The sequence below is a fragment of the Pinus tabuliformis genome, chromosome J (assembly GCF_031772625.1).
Source record: "Pinus tabuliformis cultivar Carrire ecotype Pingquan chromosome J, CPIR1, whole genome shotgun sequence".
Lineage (NCBI taxonomy): Eukaryota > Viridiplantae > Streptophyta > Pinopsida > Pinales > Pinaceae > Pinus > Pinus tabuliformis.
In genome coordinates, this window is record NC_142295.1 from 905,024,089 (window position 1) to 905,043,754 (window position 19,666).

Here is a 19,666-nt window from a genome sequence, read left to right on the forward strand (position 1 = left end):
CATTACAGAAATCATAAACCAAAATTAATTAAAAGGGATGTATATCTTATTTTATCAGATTAAATAATAATCAAAATATAAATCAATTCGGCTGGACCGTTACAAAAATCATAAACGAAAATTAATTAAAAATATATATATCTTATTTTACCAAATTAAATAATTTCGCTGACACAGACCTTACCATATCTCAGCACATCCTTATTATATTTATATTTTCTTTAGTATCCACGTCATTGTTGCAACTTGCAGTGTATCATTTAAAAGGCGAACAAAGTCCGTTGAAGGTGGAAGGTGGTCACCGTTTGTGAACACAACGAAGCGACAGCCACTGACAGCCTCCCCCGATAAAAGAGTCGCAATGGCTAACGAGCCTGTCATAGGGTATTAAATGTTTGTTTAACTGCATACTCCTTAAGTCGATAACACACACGCTTGGTGTGTTGATAAATAAAAAAAAATAACCGCGGTGTGTTATGGGCTTAAGGAATAAACGGACATTGAATATGCAGCTAAGCGGACATTTAATGCCCTATGGCAGGTTCGTTAGCTATTACCCAAAAAAATCGCCTCAGATTATTTTATCTCTCTAGATATTTCACTTTTACTAATTATCTCTCTGTACGGATATGATATGAGCTGGCTAAATAATAATAGATTTATTATTGCAACGGAAGAAGGTAACTTTGACGGGTTCCGATAAACACACATTTTAACTTCTATTGATGATGGAGTTGAGTCACCGTTGGTGTCGCGATCACTGATAATAATTCAAAAGATTTGAATTATTATATAAAAATTCAAAACCAGTTCATATAAAAATAATTCAAAAGATTTGAATTATTATATAATAATTCAAAACCAGTTCATATAAAAATCTGATCCTTTGGCTTTTCAAAAGATTTGAAGGATTCTCTTTTGCGTTCCTCAATTCAATTCCAGAAAACACAACGGGATTCGATATTATTGACTACTATGTTCATTTGCAGTGTTATTGATTGATGTTATTGAAAAAAGTCACTTCTTAATGTTATTGAAAGAAAGCTATGTTCACTTGTAATTTATATGGGGATGGGCTTTCACCCCTGCCAAATGCCTCTAGGTCTTAGGCCATTAACCTATTTCGTTAAATCCCAAGAAAACAACTTTTAAACGAAACAAATGTAATTTTAAAGCATACTTTCAACCCTAAATTGATGCAACTTATAAAATCTATGTTAACTCTGGATCTACCAAGGGCCGAGAGGGATCAAATCTCTTTTCACTCTAAAAGAGGTTTGCATCTCAAAATATTTGATCCCTCTAGGCTTTGTAAAGTCAAAATTAAGATGGATTTAGGTTGGCTTAATTATTAATTATAAATATAATTATTAATTTTATGTTTTTTTTAGTTTAATTTAATTTAATTTTTCATTAATTTTTATGTAATTTGACACAATCTAAATGTTAAACAGACATGACATTATAACATCTCTACCATACTAGACTCTAGAGTGTAGCAACAAAATATTCGATCCCTCTAGATATTTAAAAGTGTCACAACAAGATATTTGATCCTTCTCTCTAGATATTTGATCCCTCTCAATACTTATAAATTCCCAATTAAAATAAATATTATTTATTTTATTTTATTTTTAACTAATTTTTATATGATTTAATCAAATTAAATATTAAACAAAACATTACATTACAACATCTCCACCATTAAATTAAAAATACCACTTGACACAATAACTTATTAAAATTAAAATAGATCAAATATATCCTGCATTCTTGAAGGGAAAAGATGAAGCTGAGGTGAGGGTGGTGACATCAGTGAAGGGAGAAGAGGATGCATTCTTGAAGGGAAAAGATGAAGCTGAGGTGAGGGTGGTGACATCAGTGAAGGGAGAAGAGGATGTTTATTGCAGGAGCGGTGGAGATGTTGACACGCTAACATTGGTGTCTGCCACTCCTCAATCCCACAATTTAACACGCTAACTTCCCCTCATCAAAGATGTTTTTGCTGTATTCAGTTGCTGTATTTTGTCTCTCGAATCTTCGCAAAATCGACCTTTTTGAAAAAGCAAGGCCTGCGATTTACATTTACCTGTGGACCACCCTCGTACAGAAAGGTTTTGGTAGGTTATAATTTGCTTATTTAATTTTTTAATGTTGCAACGTCAATGAAAATATATAATATATATATTTTTATTGGAAAAATTATAAAAATATATAATATATATATTTTTATTGGAAAAATTATAAAAATATATAGTTTTATTGGAAAAATTATAAAAATATATAATATATATATTTTTATTGGAAAAATTATAAAAATATATAATATATATATTTTTATTGGAAAAATTATAAAAATATATAATATATATTTTTATTGGAAAAATTATATATTTATAAGAATGTATAATATTAATTTTATGAAAAATAATTTTATATTTTATATGAATAAGAATACGTATGTTTTGATTCTTGTGGTATCGTTTAAATTTAATAATAAGGTTTAAAGGTATTATAATAAAGTATTTTTTAAATTTAAATTTAGAAAAATAATAATTATTTTTCCAACTATTTTTAATATATCTAATTAAAAGCAAATATAATATGTAGAATTGTTATTTGTATTTAAGTTTTATGTAAAAATTAATTAATTTTACATTTAACTTTTTTTATTACATAAAATAAAGTTGAGACATTATTATTGTTATTATTTTCAAAAATATAATAAGAAACTGTGACCATAGCAATCTAGGACGATTATTGTTTTTTTCATAAAAAAAAATTGATAGTTTTTCAAAGTGTTTAAAAACATAAATTTATGTTTAGCTACCTTATTGATATCAAAAGAAATGTACAACATGTTTGTGATGGTTTTTGTTACTCCTCCTCTCTCCTACCGAATATAAACAAAGGGGTTTAACTCGGTTGCCCATTCTACCAATATCAGTTATCCCTCTAATCATCATATTCCTCATATAATGAATGGTTTTGAGGGATTACCTACAGTAAGATTCCTGAGACAAAATATGGTAGAATAGAAAGAAAATATTCAACTCTTTAACACCCAACCTTTTTATTTTATTTTAATTTTAATTGTAATTATGATAAGCATTTAATAAACTGCTATAAAACCATACAATGGACTATAATGCAACGGCATCAAAATTTATTTGACTATGGCAACCCACTACGCCAATCCAACAATGGAAAAATGATATAACATTAACCACTAATAATTTCACCAGAACATATGAACATTCGAATGGCTAGATTTTGTGATGCATTCAATCCGCTTACTCCAAATAAGGATCAACCTTTGCTGCGCAGATCTGATAAATACGGGCGCCATCATCTTACCTCCCACAATAGATGGAGAACCTTTGGCTAAATGGCCTCTTGGCCCTCGCTTCCGGTGCTTCACGACTACACAAATCAATGGATGGCCTTTTAGCCTCTACAACCCAAATTTATGTATGGAATGACCCTTTGTTCATACGTTGTGTCTATGAACGACCCTTTATTCATACGTTGTGTCTATGCGGCCCTCACAATAGAGAAACATGCTTTAGTGGGTTAATGCACGTTAATAAAGCATGATGGCCCCACCCTCCAATGACCAGAGTGGTCAAAATCTCAGTAATTGGCGACCTTATGCAACATGATCCACTCCTTAGCGATGGGCTTGTGGCCTTCCAAGCACGTATGCAAAACGCTCCCTAATACTAGTGTAATGTATATATGGCTCTGCATCCCTCAACGTATTAGATCTTAGACCCAACCCTTACGCAATTCGTCAACATGATAATTCGCAGATGCAATCTTTTTGCAGTGATAACGAACATGCCAAACTTCTCTGCGATTAACCTTGCCACCTTATGTCAATGCTTTTAACCAATGACCCAATAATAATAATGTATTTTTTTCTTAAATAAAAAGAAAGGAATTAATATCTGCAAAAGATCTAGATAAGATCTTCTCATCCTTTACAACTTACATGGACAAATCTGATAACCCTTCGATGAAATCAAAAAGATGGGAGAAATTGAACCAGCTAAGGTGGTATCTAGTACCACTCAAGTTGGGTTTCCAACTAGGGTGAGATAGGATCCCATCGAAGCTAGCCTGAGGATCTCACCTAAAACCCTCACTTGTAGAAAACTCGTCTAGCTTCCAAATCAAATGCCAAGAGAGAAAATCAAATTACATACCTTCCCTAGACCCCTAGGATCTCCCAGAGCGTAATGTTTAACCCAATCAAGATCCCTCCATATAGGGAATGCTTCTCTCTAAAGGCTAATACTTTTTCCTTCCCAAAGGCTTTGTGAGGATATCATCAACCTAGCCATCCATCCCTGGGAGCCCCATTGCTCCTCCCAGTAGCATATAGATGATGGCACACAACTCACTAAAGAGATTATTCAAAACACATTGTCTTACAGCTACCCATTCTAGTAGTAGTGATTTTAGCAATCCTTTGTTTCTTATACATCTAGTATACCAAATCAAAAATCATGTTAAAGAAAATATTTAAATAACCTTACTCCCTCTCACTTAGGGAGACCACAAGCCTAATATTTTCTAATTCATGAAGGTGCCCCAGTGCCTATTCTACATAATTTTATTTCGTACGACTAGACTCTCTCTGGTTTAAGATGCATGTTGTAATACAAAGGATCCACCTGGCTACCTGCTCATCTTGGGATCCAATAACTTGAAGAATTACCAATCAACATGTGATGCTTCTGACAGTTCATTTCCATATGGAAGTCCTTTGCTATAATTACTAGGAGGGTTCAACAGAGGACTCCCTCTGAGACAGATAAGATACAACATTCTTCAATTTGTAACCATGATTCCTACTCATCTTCTTCAAGACCCGAACGTAGCTTATTAATTCATAAGGATCTTGTCTTCCCTCTGAAGCCTCTTCATCAATTCATAAGGATCTTGTCTTCCCTCTAAAGCCTCTTCATCAATCAGGGAGGCTTAAAATACATCCCTCTCAATGAAAATTTGAACGAGTTCATCTATCTGGTGTACTTGTTGTTCCAGTCAATGTAGGATCACACAGTATACACTATCCTGGTTCATCGGCTAATGGTAACATATTGATCTAGTCAACTATCTAGGCCATACTATAAATTCTAAGAACGTTAATGATTATACATTTTTAGCGTAAGAATGGTCTACAAAGTCTGCATACTGCATTAATATAGACATCTTCAGTCCTTGCAACAATCACATTCTTGTTTTCCATATTAGACAATCCAGTCATACAAAGGTTCATATAACAACACTAGTTACATAGTATGCTTATTCTTCTGAGATTTCAATAGAGAGGATTATAAGAAGTAACCCTTTGACTATTTAGAGACCGTGACATATCATAACCATAGTAGTATAATATAACAATATTCTCAGTTTTGTTAAGACAATACCATGATGGTGATCCAAGCTATACTCCTAATTTAGATTCATAAGGTTTAGTTATATGCCATTATTAGATTCCAAATTGTGTTATTATAAGGTTCTAAACTACCTTCAATGAACCACAAAAATCACCAAAAGGGTATCACAGGGATGACTGAGCTTGAGTGTCATGATAATCCTCTAAGAGATCCAAACTTATCTTGTCAATGCAAGACATATCACGGTAGTGTATGGAATGACAAACTTTGCATCTACTAATCATTTCTTTTTACATTCACACAGGTTGCCCATACCATATACCATAATGGCTAATATTCTACACATAAGCAACTGTTCTTGAAGGGTTCTTAAAGGATTTCTTTATAACTGCATACAATCTGTATGGCATTGACACATTCATCTAATGTATTTTCATTTTTCATGTATTTGAAACAGACCTTTGGTATATCAAAATATTATGATGCAAGTCTTCAGACTTATGACATAGCTTCTATTATGATGATAAGAGATTATCTAAGAATACTTTAAACTAGATTGTAGTGATGATGCATACCTCTCATTCCAATGATGCAAGAATTCATTGATATTTAAACTTAATTATCACATTATAGTATGTTATGCATGGAAACATTTATCAAGTTAGGAACCAAACAATATGTCAAGTTGAAAGCTCTTTAATTTTGTCACCTCTTTATTTCAAATGCCACTTAAGGTTTATGAAAGAGGGTCTTAACCAATCTTATTTGGGCAACCTGACTTCAAAAGACATATGCTTGAATCATAGACTTTCGATTATGCTTTACTCCCTTTTGACATATATAGTCTTCAAGAGTGTTCAAACAAAAATTACTATTAGCATATACAAACATTATATTTTGGTAATTAGACATATTTACCAGGAATTAATGCCCACCATAATTTATGGAATTATTTGCATTCTTTAGGTAGGAGTACAAATTAAATATGTTGTACATAAGGATAGTAACAACCCCAAAAATTTAACACTATGTCTAGACCTTTCTCTACCAAACTTGTGATACCATGTTAATTTTTATGGTATGTTTCATGCTTGCAACAACTACTTCAATGGCTTATAATCATTGACATTAATTGTAGATAGAACATCAACAATATGTACAAGAAGATTTGATTACAACTGAGGGTCCCAATTATATACCTAGGTAGATACCCATTCACAAATGGTCATGTCCTTGGAGACATGACTCTTCAAGGCTAATTATTAGTTAATTTTTCATTATTTATGATTGTTATTATTTATAGTGTTTTATATTATTTTTATATACTTTTTATTCATAGCAAGCTTATAGGAAGGGGAATTAGCCCCTAGTTACAGTTTTAACAAATCTCTATTTATTTCCATGAATTAGATGGATTCTTGTACTGGAAGTAGGTTTCATATGGAATAAATTCAGCAGAACTCCGTATAGAATAAATTCAATAGAACTTCGGGAATAAAATTGGGTTTCTAAAAGGTCCAATCTCTATATTTTTTGCGTGGGGGTTATAGTATGAATAGTATTGTTTGCATTCCCCACAGTCGAATATTCAAACGTATCCAGGGCAAAGAATCTTACAAAAATTGCAACAACTCAAACAACAAAGAGGGATGCAACTTACTGTTGCACTTCATTTTGGGTGACGGTGACCTTTGCTCATCTGGTTACAAGTGTACCGGGTTACAGTTGCTCTAAAATTAGACTTTGTCTCAGGGTGCAAGAGATTTCAGAAATGTACAGGCGACTGAGAACTTGGATTTTAGAATAGAGAACACGGCAAGCTGAAGCAGACTCGTCATGAATTCTGATGGGGGTGGTAGAAAAAACGTCCTATCAAATGGAGCCTGCAAATGGTAATCGAGATGAAGACAGAGAAGGGTATTCAAGACAGAGACAGAGAAGGTGGGAAGATGGAGACAGAGAGGGACGGGGCCCATGGCGAGTCGACAGGGGTCAGTTAGAGTAGTCTCGTCGACGACAAGTCGACACAAAACCCAAAGGGTAAATCGACAACTCATTAGACTACTCTAATATTAACAAGTAATGTTGGTGTGATGGCAACTATGGTCGAATATCTTTTATATGGGAATTCATGCTTTCATCAAAAACAAAAGAGTAGGAATTAATGGAGTCATGTCAGTTTTTTGACAATGATTGTGAAAGTTGATAATGTTAAATGAATATTGACCTAGTTGTAGAAATTTGAATAATATAACACTTATTCACGGATATTATCCTGATTATACACTATTTGCGGAATGCATGCATAATACATAACCTCCTCTACCATTGATCATCAATTTGCAGAATTAAAAAAACAATCGCATGCGCACATTGAAACATCAATCACACATATCAACACAGTATGTAATGGGGAAAGAATACAGCTGAAAACCCCCAACTATCTGTATATTATAATGATAGAGAACATGTAACAATACATAGTACAATACTCCTCACAAGTACTCAGTACTATCTCCACATGCTACACACAAACTAGCTCAAATCTGAACAAGTCACGGGTTCAAATCTCCTCCACTGTTTGCCTGCCTCTACTGCGCAATCCAAGTTGAGAATAGATCAGATCCAAGTTCGAATTCCCTTTGGCTTGTACTATGCAATCCTCATTGGAAATCTCAATCAATGATTGTGCAAATCTCATGCACAGCTATAGTCACAACTGATAGTAGTCTCACCCTTTCACCCACCTCTAACACTTGTCTCCATTGAACTGTCCATGCACTGAGTTAACTGATGTATTCTTTAGTTGATTTATGAGTTAATAATTAATTCACATCACTCATCACTAGTGTATTTGGTAGTTAGACTAAATACAACTAGTTCAACTAAGTCAAACTGAACACAACTCCATCAACTCCTCAATCAACTCCACCAAACTCAATCACTTGAGTTCTAACTGAAGTCCATCATGTAATAGCTCAACTAACCCATAGGAAAAGCATATTTCCTTCTGGAAGTTGCATGTGCCACATCCGTAGCTCGAACTGAAGTGCTGCAAGAGGATAAGATAATGTTTATAGTCCAAATATTATTAAGAGCTAATAATATTCCACTGTTCTATTTTTTGACTGGCAGTCTAAAAATAGACTCTGCCCATATGTCTAAAAATAGAGGTCCATCTATTTTTACCAACATGACCAATCATCCATAAATAGCATCCTGCAACTCATAGACCATGATCCATATGTCTAAAAATAGACTTTGCGCCAAAAATAGCCTGCAGGCCCACTTCGTGAAGGCGACTTCTTTTCACTAATCTCTATCATCTTGTTGCATTTTCAACACTCCCTCTCAACAAGATATGGATTATCTGCAACCCCTATCTTGCCTCTGTGGTATTCGAATTTGCTCCTGGTGAGCGCCTTCGTCAAGATATCAGCATCCTGATCCTCCATGGGAATGTATGAAAGTAACATGATTCTTCGCTGCACACAATCTCTGATATGATGGTACCTAATGTCGATGTGCTTGGATCTATCATGAAATAATGGATTAGCCGAGAGTTTAATGCAACTCTGGTTATCACAATAAATCACAGTAGGCTCCAAGTGTGACCCGAACACCTCGACCAGGATCTTCCTCATCCATATAGCCTCGCATGTAGCCAAACTTGCTGACATATACTCGACCTCTGCTGAACTGAGTGCCACGGATATCTGCTTCCTGCTGTACCAAGAAAATGTTGTCGACCCAATACTGAAGATCCCTCCAGATGTGCTCTTTCTGTCCATTGGGCTCCCTGCCCAATCTGCATCCGTGAAGCCACATAGCTTCACCTCATCCTCCTGTCTGTACCACAATCCATATCCCGATGGGCCTCTGAGATAATGCAATACATGCTTGCCTGCCTTCCATAAAAGCTTGGTTGGCTTAACCATAGCTTTTGAAAGCTGGTTAATAGCATAGCATATATCGGGTCATGTATTGACCAGATACATAAGTGACCCCACAAACTGCCGATAAACAGTGGCATCCACTACCTCCGCTGAAGTGGCATCCTCCTTCTCAATGACTCCGTTGAAGAACGCAATCTTCACATCCATCTGATGGATGTGCCACCCCATCTGCACTGAGAAAGCAAGAATCATCCGTATGGAAGAATACCTTGCGACAGGTGCAAAGGTCTCCTCATAATAGATCCCCTCTATCTGTGAGAAGCCTCGGGAAACAAATCTTGCCTTGTACTTCTCCACACTTCCGTCAGCTGCCTGCTTCACTTTGTAGATCCATCTCACACCCACCACTGATTTCCCCTCCAGTCTTGGGACAATCTCCCCTGCACTCTTTCTGACAATCGAATCATACTCTTCCACCATGGCATCTACCTATGCGGGATCCTCCACAGCTTCCTCGAAAGAGGATGGCTTAGTCACGACACATTTGCTCACAAGAGCCATGTATCCAGTGTACCGATCAGGTGACTGTCTCTGTCTGTTCTCTGCTGTATGTGGTCCTACAACCTTCTCTGCATCTTGAGCCAGTCGCTCAGCGTTTGTAGTGTTCTTTCGCCCTCTGATGGTTGGCGCTGCACGAGTGGTCTCTTCCACTCCATGAACTTCATCTTGTGGCTGATCCACATCTTGAAGCTCATCCTTAAGAACTAATAGCTCCTCTTCTGCATGCAAGTGTGGCTCCCTCTCAAGCGAACACTTCATGGCTTTCTCCTCCTAAAATTTGATATCCCGTCGCACAACAGTCTTGCGACTGTCTGGCAAATACACACAATAGTTGTGGGGCGTATCAGTGTACCCCACAAATATCCCAACCTCTGCGGTCGGCTCCAGCTTCTTCCTGGCATCCTTTGTCACATGCATGTAAACAGGAGAACCAAAAATCCTCAAATGGGAAATATCAGGCCTCTTACCAGAATAAGCCTCCTCGGGTGTACTCATGCCAAGTATCTTGTGAGGACAACGGTTCTGCACATATACTGCAGTATTGCATGCCTCTGCCCACAAGTGAAGGGGTAGGCCCTGATCATGCAACATCGCCCGTGCAGCACCCACAATCGTTCTGTTCTTCCGCTCAGCAACCTCGTTCTGCTGTGGGTTATGGGGAGCTATGAGCTCTCTTCGAATCCCTTCTGCGCTGCAGAAGTCCTTGAACTCGCCAGAGATGAATTCACCACCATTGTCGCTCCTAAGAGCCTTCACCTTCTTCCCCGATTCCTTCTCGACCAGTGCTTTGAACTCACAGAACTTTGAGTATGTCTCGCTCTTCTTCTGCATGAAGAAGATCCAGCACTTTCGAGAGAAATCATCAACAAAGATCACATAGTACTTGTGTTTTGCTGTCGAAGCTACTGAGAAAGGTCCACACACGTCTGTGTGAATTCTCTCAAGGATCATCGTGGCGCGACTATCCTTCTCGTGAAAGGTGGCTTTCACAAATTTTCCCAAAGTGCACCCCTTGCATTGATCTGACTGCGCAAGAGTGCCTTTAGGAAGGCCGGTAGAAATCTTTTGCAGTATCTTCAAGGCTCCATGGTGAAGGTGGCCCAATCTCCAGTGCCACAACTCACCATCATACCGGCTCACCAATCCTTCTACCTTGCATGCCATTGCTACGTAGCCATCCACATGTCATTGATAAAGGTTCTCGACTCGAACCCCTATCTTCCGGGTTTCTCCAGTTGTCTTACTGCGCAGGAAAGCCTTTCCCTCGCTGAAGACAACATCATATCCCTTGTCTTATAACATCGCCACAGAGATAAGATTCTTCTTCAATCCTGGAACATGCATCACTTCCTTCAATACGAAGGGTTTACCAGACTCCCTCTCAAAGGAAATGGTACCGATACCAGTCGCACTGTATCTACCATCATCGCCCATCTTGATGTGCACTCCAAGATCTTTCTCATCCAGATCAGAAAACAAATCTCGATCTCCTGTCATGTGAAAAGACGCACCACTGTCCAAGAACCATACCGATCCCATCACACTTGATACCAAGCATGCGATCAACGAAAAATCTAGCTCAAACTGCAAGGCTAAGGCCTCTCCCACTGCAGATCCAGCAGCTTGCTTATTTTTCTTCTTCTGCGGACAATTTGTGGCATAATGTCTGTGCTGGTGACAGTGAAAGCACTTCACCTTGGACATGTCCTGCTTCTTGCCTTTCACATCGGAATGAGAAGCTTTCTTGTTCTTCCCCTTCTTTGCTTTGGCAGCCAAAGCGCAATTTTCTTCATCAGATGCCTTTGATGAAGATCCGTCCCTGGTATTCCGCCTGATCTCCTCTTGCACAAGATCAGACCAAAGTCTCTCCCATCCTGGCAATTTCTCCCGACCATTGACAGAGTCCTGATAGGAATGCCAACTCTTTGGAAGACCAAGGAGAGCCAAGCTCACCAAGTCCTCATCATCGACAGTCACCCCCACACTTCCCAGCTCATCTCGGCATTGGGTGAACTTCGTGAGATACTTGGGCATACTGTCTCCTTTCTCACACTTAATGTTTCTGAGTTTATCCTTGAGCGCCAACTTCCTCTGGTCGCTCTTGCTTTGGAATAAATCTGTCAATGCTTTCCACATCAAGTATGGAGAAGCCTTTCCATGCAGGCTGGATACAATGTGATCCTTCACGCCCTCCAACAGAATCCTTCGACACTTTGTTGTCTTCTTTTGCCAAGCCTCAAGTTGAGCAGCATCAGTAGGCTTTGGGACCTCAACATCTATGAACTCCTTCAACCCATTGTCATCTAACACCGCCTCCATCCTGTCTTTCCATGAAATATAATTCGAGCTGCCTTCAAGGGCATACTCCAATCGCAATCTGTTGAAAGACATTTCAACTTCGACACCAAGAAAACACTGCTACAAATTCGAATTCCACCAGCTCAAAACTCAACCGCTTCTGATCTAAAATTCGTGAGAACAAAGTATTTCTCGTACAGAGATTGACTGTATGGGCATTTACCGGATATCTCACCTTCCAAAAGAAGGATGAATCCAGAGGCTACCTGGCCCGATTACAGACTCTGCCTGAAGAAATAAAATGTAATCACTTTCTGAATAATAGATATGATGATCAACTTCGCTCTGATACCATGTAGAAATTTGAATAATATAACACTTATTCACAGATATTATCTTGATTATACACTATTTGCGAAATGCATGCATAATACATAACCTCCTCTACCATTGATCATCAATTTGCGGAATTAAAAAAACAATCGCATGCGCACATTGAAACATCAATCACACATATCAACACAATATGTAATGGGGAAAGCATACAGCTAAAAACCCCCAACTATTTGTATATTATAATGATAGAGAACATGTAACAATACATAGTACAATACTCCTCACAAGTACTCAGTACTATCTCCACATGCTACACACAAACTAGCTCAGATCTGAATAAGTCACGGGTTCAAATCTCCTCCACTGTTTGCCTGCCTCTACTGCGCAATCCAAGTTGAGAATAGATCAGATCCAAGTTTGAATTGCCTTTGGCTTGTACTACGCAATCCTCATTGGCAATCTCAATCAATGATTGTGCAAATATCATGCACAACTATAGTCACAACTGATAGTAGTCTCATCCTTTCACCCACCTTTAACACTTGTCTCCACTGAACTGTCCATGCACTGAGATAACTGATGTATTCTTTAGTTGATTTATGAGTTAATAATTAGTGAATTAATTAATAATTAATTCACATCACTCATCACTACTGTATTTGGCAGTTAGACTAAATACAACTAGTTCAACTAAGTCAAACTGAACACAACTCCATCAACTCCTCAATCAACTCCACCAAACTCAATCACTTGAGTTCTAACTAAAGTCCATCATGCAATAGCTCAACTAACCCATAGGAAAAGCGTATTTCCTTCTGGCAGTTGCATGTGCCACATCCATAGCTCGAACTGGAGTGCTGCAAGAAGATAAGATAATGTTTATAGTCCAAATATTATTAAGAGCTAATAATGTTGGACTGTTCTATTTTTTGACTGGCAGTCTAAAAATAGACTCCGCCCATATGTCTAAAAATAGAGGTCCATCTATTTTTACCAACATAACCAATCATCCATAAATAGCATCCTGCAACTCATAGACCATGATCCATATGTCTAAAAATAGACATAGTCTAAAAATAGATTTTGCGCCAAAAATAGCCTGCGGGCCCACTTAGTGAAGGCGACTTCTTTTCACTAAGCTCCATCATCTTGTTGCATTTTCAACACTAGTTTTTTGGGGCCAATGATAAACAGAATATAATTGCAAATCAGTTTGGAATTTCATTTTTACGGAAGTTAAATTTGTGAACTATTTTTTATTTTTTATTTTTATGGTTAGTTTTTTAATATTATAATATTAATAATATAAATTTAAAATTATTGTTAAGTATTTTGTTTGCGAAAAGTCTTTTTTGACTTATGATAAATTTAAAACTCATCTCTTAAAAACTTACTAAATTAAAATTAAAAAAAAAACATCAATAAACTAATTATAAAATTCTCTATTCAATTAATATATTTACTAATTATTTTAAGAAATAAAATATTATTATTATATAATAGGCGTGGTGTATATTAAAACTGGGTTTGAGGAATCTTGTTTTTTATATAAATGGATGGACACGATTTGATTTCAAGAAAATATTTGTCATCTAATATATTATCTAATGGATGATATGAAAAGTAATTAAACGTTTTTCAGTTTCAAATTAAAAAATAACATATTTAATTTAAAAATCATTTATTTCATCTTATTATATATTTAATCTCATTTATTTCATCTTCTTGTATATTTAATCTCACACCATGTGTATACATCTAGGTTCACGCTGAGATACAGACACATGGGCTCAAGCTGTTATTCTTTATCTCACATCATGCATGTACACCCAGGCTCACATGGGCTCACGTTGTGAGATACGGTCACATGGGCTCAAACTGTTTTGCTTCCCACCCATCAGAGTTTAGTCTACGTGAGAAACAATCACATGGGCTCAGGCTGTTTTGCGTCCCACCAATAAGAATTTAGTCTATTTCGCATGGAGCATTAGAGAAAGGGTTTTTGGAGGTCGTGCATGTGACCATGTGGGCTGGCGTGTTATGTCCGTTGTGTATGCCACCTACTTTGCTAGAAGCCTATAGCCATTAACCTACAATTGTATTTTATTTTTAATTGTTGCAAGAAAGTGTTGTTGGTCGTTATTTTTAAATGTTGCAAGAAAGTGTTGTTGGTCGTTAGGGAGAATATTTTGGTCCAAATTTTACACATTGTTTTTATTTTAATTCTGAACTATAATATCAAAAAGAGACTTGTTCCAAAGTGTTGTTTACTTTGTGCATGAAAAATGAATGGATGGTTATAGTTGTATGTTGATTGAAGGTATTATATATGATATAGTCTAATTTATAGATGAAATGGATTTTTATGATATTTTTTCTAGTTAGTTTGAATTAAAAATCTAGTAGAAATTTTTAAAAACATGAGTTTAAGTTGTATAATCTGTAAAATTCGAGTGTTTGAGGGGTTTTTCAGGGTGTTGAATCCATTTATACATTCAAAAATGTATTTTAGATAGCAAAAAATTATGTTTTTTTCTTAAAATTGTTTTGTTAAATCGTCATAAAACTATGCCATTATATATTAGTGTTTGTAGTTGTAGTATAAGACAACTAAGTAATTGGTAGCTTGGTTTGTGCTTAAAGTTGGATAAATATATATATAGAGTTACCCAAGCTATTAATTGACCCATAAAATAGTGGAAATTCAAGCGCTCCTATAATCATATTTTTTGAACCAAATATTTGCCAAATTCCCAAAAAAAAAAATTCGAAACAAATTTACAACACTTATATATATATATTAACCATATTAATTTATTAATATAATAATGCTAATAAAATAAAAACAATTAACTTTAATCTAAAAACTATAATAATCCAAACTACCTAATCATTTTAACAGCATTCCCTACGCTAATGCTTTGATCCTCTATCTTTCAAATTAATAGATATCCTCGATTATGATTTTTACGCCGTAAGGCGTTCCCCTCTGAAATGAACTCCCCCAAATGCTTTTCTGTCTTAATCGTAGCCGTTAGATCTTTTGTTAGACGATTGAACAAAAATCAGCCGTCTAATTTTTCTTATTAAATTAAAACATTAAAAACCCTTAAAAAAAACGTAGGGCGATTTAGGTCCATTGGTTCGGCTCTTGGAATCCCGGAGCTCGTTGTGTAAAGAAAAGGCTGCGGCGGCCATTGGAGGGCTAACGAGCAATGCAGAAAATGCTTGGGGAATTGAGGCTAATGGTGGGGTTTCAGTTCTGGTTCATATTTGCAAATCGGGAACCTCAGCTGCACAGGCCATGGCTGTAGGGGCGCTGAAGAATGTGGCTGCTGTGCAAGAGACAAGGAAAACGATGGCGGAAGAAGGGGCGATTACTATTCTGCTCAATCTGGTTTCTTCTGGTATGCCGTCTGTGCAAGAAAATGCAATAGAGTGCCTGCATGCAATGGCTTCCCAAGATGATAAAATGCGTCAGTTGATTGCCAAAGAAGGCAGAATTCAAACCTTGTTACGTCTTTTAGAAGAACCCACTACGCCCAAATCGCAGGAGCTCCTTGTTTAGGCTCTGTTCTGCAAGTGAAAGACTCCATCGGATTTGAAATCGGGAGATAAGTTTTACGAGTTGATTTTTTCCAAGTTCTAGGTTAAGTGGTAATATGCAATTGAATTTGTTGGTGACTCCCATAGCTCACCACCTAGGTTAAGTGGTAATATGCAATTGAATTTGTTGGTGACTCCCATAGCTCACCACCATACCAGCTCTGTGTTGTGTTCTGTTAAACGTGTATAAAATTCTAACTTATTTGGTGGTTGTGGATAGATGCATTGTTTTGTTTATTTATTTATTTATTTTTTTCCTTCCAATTTAGGGTACATAATCTTGCCTGGGATTTGGGTTACATAGTCTTGGAGCTACCAAGCCTGGTACATAGTCTTGTGTGGGATTGTGGGATTGGAGCGAAGCCTAGGGTACATAGTCTTGACTGGGATTAGAGTGTCCAAACCTCCGCACTTAAGGGTTGAACCACATACTCGGACCACATACTTGGACTGTACCACGTACTTGGACTTTTTGTTTAGGAATTTATGAATGTACTGCAATAGATATTGGCAAATCATTAAACAAAACAAAAGAGGTTTTCCACTTGATTATGTCCTCTAAGGGGTTTGAACATGGATCTCATTTCTGAGAACCTAAGATTGTGCTTGGCCATCAGTATACCCAAATTTCCTACCCCTTACCTACACCTGCAATTGGGGTATTGTGCATGAGCTCTTGATCTAGTTTGTAGCTCATTACAATCTTCTTTCAGGGCAATCCGACATGCCAATCTTGCATGAGCCCTTGCTCTTACATCTAGCTTATTACAATCCCTTGTCAAGGCAATCAATCAGATATGCCAACATTGCATGAGCTCTTGTTCTTATATCTGGCTTATTTCAATCTCTTGAGGCAATCCAATATGCTAACACTGAGTAGTTGGAGAATCTAAAACAAACATTTATAAGAGAGTGACCATCAGTATTACTTGCTAAACGCCAGTAGATTTGTGAAGTAAAGATACTTGTAAACAGATTTCGTATCCATGACCAGATATTCTTATGAAGGATGCGCCTCCAGAAAACATGCCCAACATGCGTTAAGTTCCCACAATAGCTGCAATATTAGGGTTTGTTAATCTGTTTTCTGGACCCTGCCTTTATTTGGTAGAGTCATGTACAAAATGAACCAGTTAAGGTGCCCCGTTTTTAAGGAATCCTGGATATCCTGAATAGTTTTCACTTTTTGTGCTATGTTATGTTTGTCAATGATTGAAAAACCACCTTCAATTATGTTTGCTTTCGATAGAAACATTGAGGATCATCTTCTCGATCAAGTCTTGTGTAATGTGCAAGACTAATCTTTGTGGGGAAATCACCGTTGTACACTATGATCCTTTAGAGCCTTTCAGGATTTTAGACTCTCTTTCAAAATGTTGGTATTTATATCGGGGCCTACCTTCTAAAGAGTGGTTGTTACCGACGGAGTCACAAATGAGGCTTTCCCTCATTGCACAGTCCAGTTGAGACCATCTGGCGTTTATTCTGGAGCTGCAGATCTACATGTGCCACAATGGGGATTTCATTTGGATTAGCTGGAGATGCATATTTTTCAGTGATGTCCACTGGATTGGTGATGACTATTCATTTGAACTACTTCACTTTAGAGGGTTCAGCACTGCATACAAGTTATAGACTTTGTATGTATTGTGGAAACTTTGCTGTAAAGTACCGATTTTGTTTCCTCTGTTCTTCTCTTTACAGAGAGAGGCTAAACTTGTATTGTATATTGAGACAGGTGCTCAAGAGTTCCAGTTCTAGTCCTGTTGATTCTGGAACAGAGCAATAAGCCCAATCTTAGTCTAGTTTTCTATTCTTTAAAGACACTATAAATCTCCAAATTAAATTATCATAATAATATAATTTTAAGGTCAAGGCCTATTCAGATATCAATTATTTGAATAATTATAGGAATGATATAATTTTAAGGCCAAGGCCTAGTCAGAGGCCGAATTAACAGATGAAATCCCTTTGTTTATGGGACAAGAGATGACCTCTGTGCAGTGATGATTTGACTACATAGTCTATGCAGGTGTACATACTTTACCCTCGCTAGACTCAAATTGGCCTAGTCAGACACCAAATTAATGGATGAAATCCCTATCACCTATGCACAGTGATAATTTGAGTCTATGCACAGTGATCTCGAAAGACAGAACACATGTTCTTAACTGATAGGTCCTCTCTAGAGAGTAGTTGCCACTCCTTGATAGTATGAGATTTCTTTGCTCCTGGTTATATCTTTCCTGAGAAACCAAATTTGTTTTCAAAGGACAGAACACATGATCTTAATTGATAGGTCCACTCTATAGAGTAGCTGCCACTCCTTGATAGTATGAGAGTTCTTTGCTCCTGGTTATATCTTTCCTGAGAAACCAAATTTGTTCTCAAAGGACAGAACACATGATCTTAATTGATAGGTCCACTCTATAGAGTAGCTGCCACTCCTTGATAGTATGAGAGTTCTTTGCTCCTGGTTATATCTTTCCTGAGAAACCAAATTTGTTCTAGGTACTGTCTTCTGTCTAAACTTGCAAATATGTCTTGGGGTTTTAGTTTGTGTATTTGAATTTCTAAGTGCGAATATAGTGAGAATTATGCAGTGGATCATGATCGGTTCAAACTGACGTATTGGGATTTTCCTAAACAAATGCTGTAAACTTCATAAGATAGAATTAATGGCAAAATTTCTATGTGCAATGTGCAAGCAAGAACACATACTAAACAATTTGTAGACTTGGATTGCAGGTCATTGGAGATATTCATTGGTTGTTAACCAAAAAAGAAAAGTCTCATTTTTGTGTTCTGAACTGAAGCCCTAGAGTATGTGGATAACTGCGGAATTTCTTTGTAAGAATATCCTGAAAAAGTTCTATCCAAGAAAAGCTGGTACAATGAAATTAAAGCCTTGTGGTTCTTGAAAATGTCAAATTAGATTTCCCAGTTGTGGAGTTAATATCTTCCAAAATTTAGGAACCTGACTACATTCATATTGCATGTCTGTATTGCAGAATGGCTCGTTCAGCAGAACCAGCCGACAAAGGTGTATTTCAAACCCAGTTCAAAATATCATGTGAAAGAACCGCATGTGAATGGAAAGGAAGCCAGTATATCTGAGAAGCAAAGCTCAGGGCAGCTGGCTGTGGCCTTTAGTAAGCCGCTTATGCCTCCCCTGTTTGGTCCCTTATTTGTCTTCTCTATTCTGGAGACGCTACTTCATACAGAGAAGAAAAACGAATGATTTTCTACCCTTCTATTTGACTGCAATGGCCCCAAATGCAGCCAACATAAATAATGTATATAGAGTTCAGCTTCTTGCATAGATATCGATGAGGAACACCTTATTAATTTCTATATGAATCTGTATGTTCTTGAGGGGAGGATCTTGCTTGCTAATGAATATTCTAGTCACAGAAACAAACATTGCAATGGGGTTTGTCTTTCTAAGTCTTGAGTTTAGAGCGAGACGTAAATGTAACTGTACCTTGCATACAATAGTTTCAATAAATAAAAAAACAATGATAACTATAGGATTGTAAAGAAGAATAATGTGAAGAGCGT

General features: G+C 36.8%; 1 protein-coding gene across 4 annotated transcripts in view; it reads left to right on the forward strand.

Annotated features, from left to right (window-relative positions):
* Positions 1–19,413, forward strand: part of LOC149229640 (uncharacterized) — a 60,926-nt gene extending 41,513 nt beyond the window's left edge. The window contains exons 3-4 of one of the 4 annotated variants that reach the window (XR_016247309.1): positions 18,841–18,955; positions 19,117–19,243. Coding sequence is in view for 3 of the 4 variants with exons in the window: in XM_089375882.1 (XP_089232008.1) it covers positions 18,931–18,994; positions 19,117–19,346 (294 nt within the window). In the remaining variant the exon portion in view is untranslated. Of the gene's footprint in view, positions 1–18,840; positions 18,995–19,116 lie in introns of all 4 variants that reach the window. The other 3 variants (XM_089375882.1, XM_089375883.1, XM_089375884.1) reach the window with 3 other exon arrangements.
* Positions 19,414–19,666: the final 253 nt, after the last annotated feature.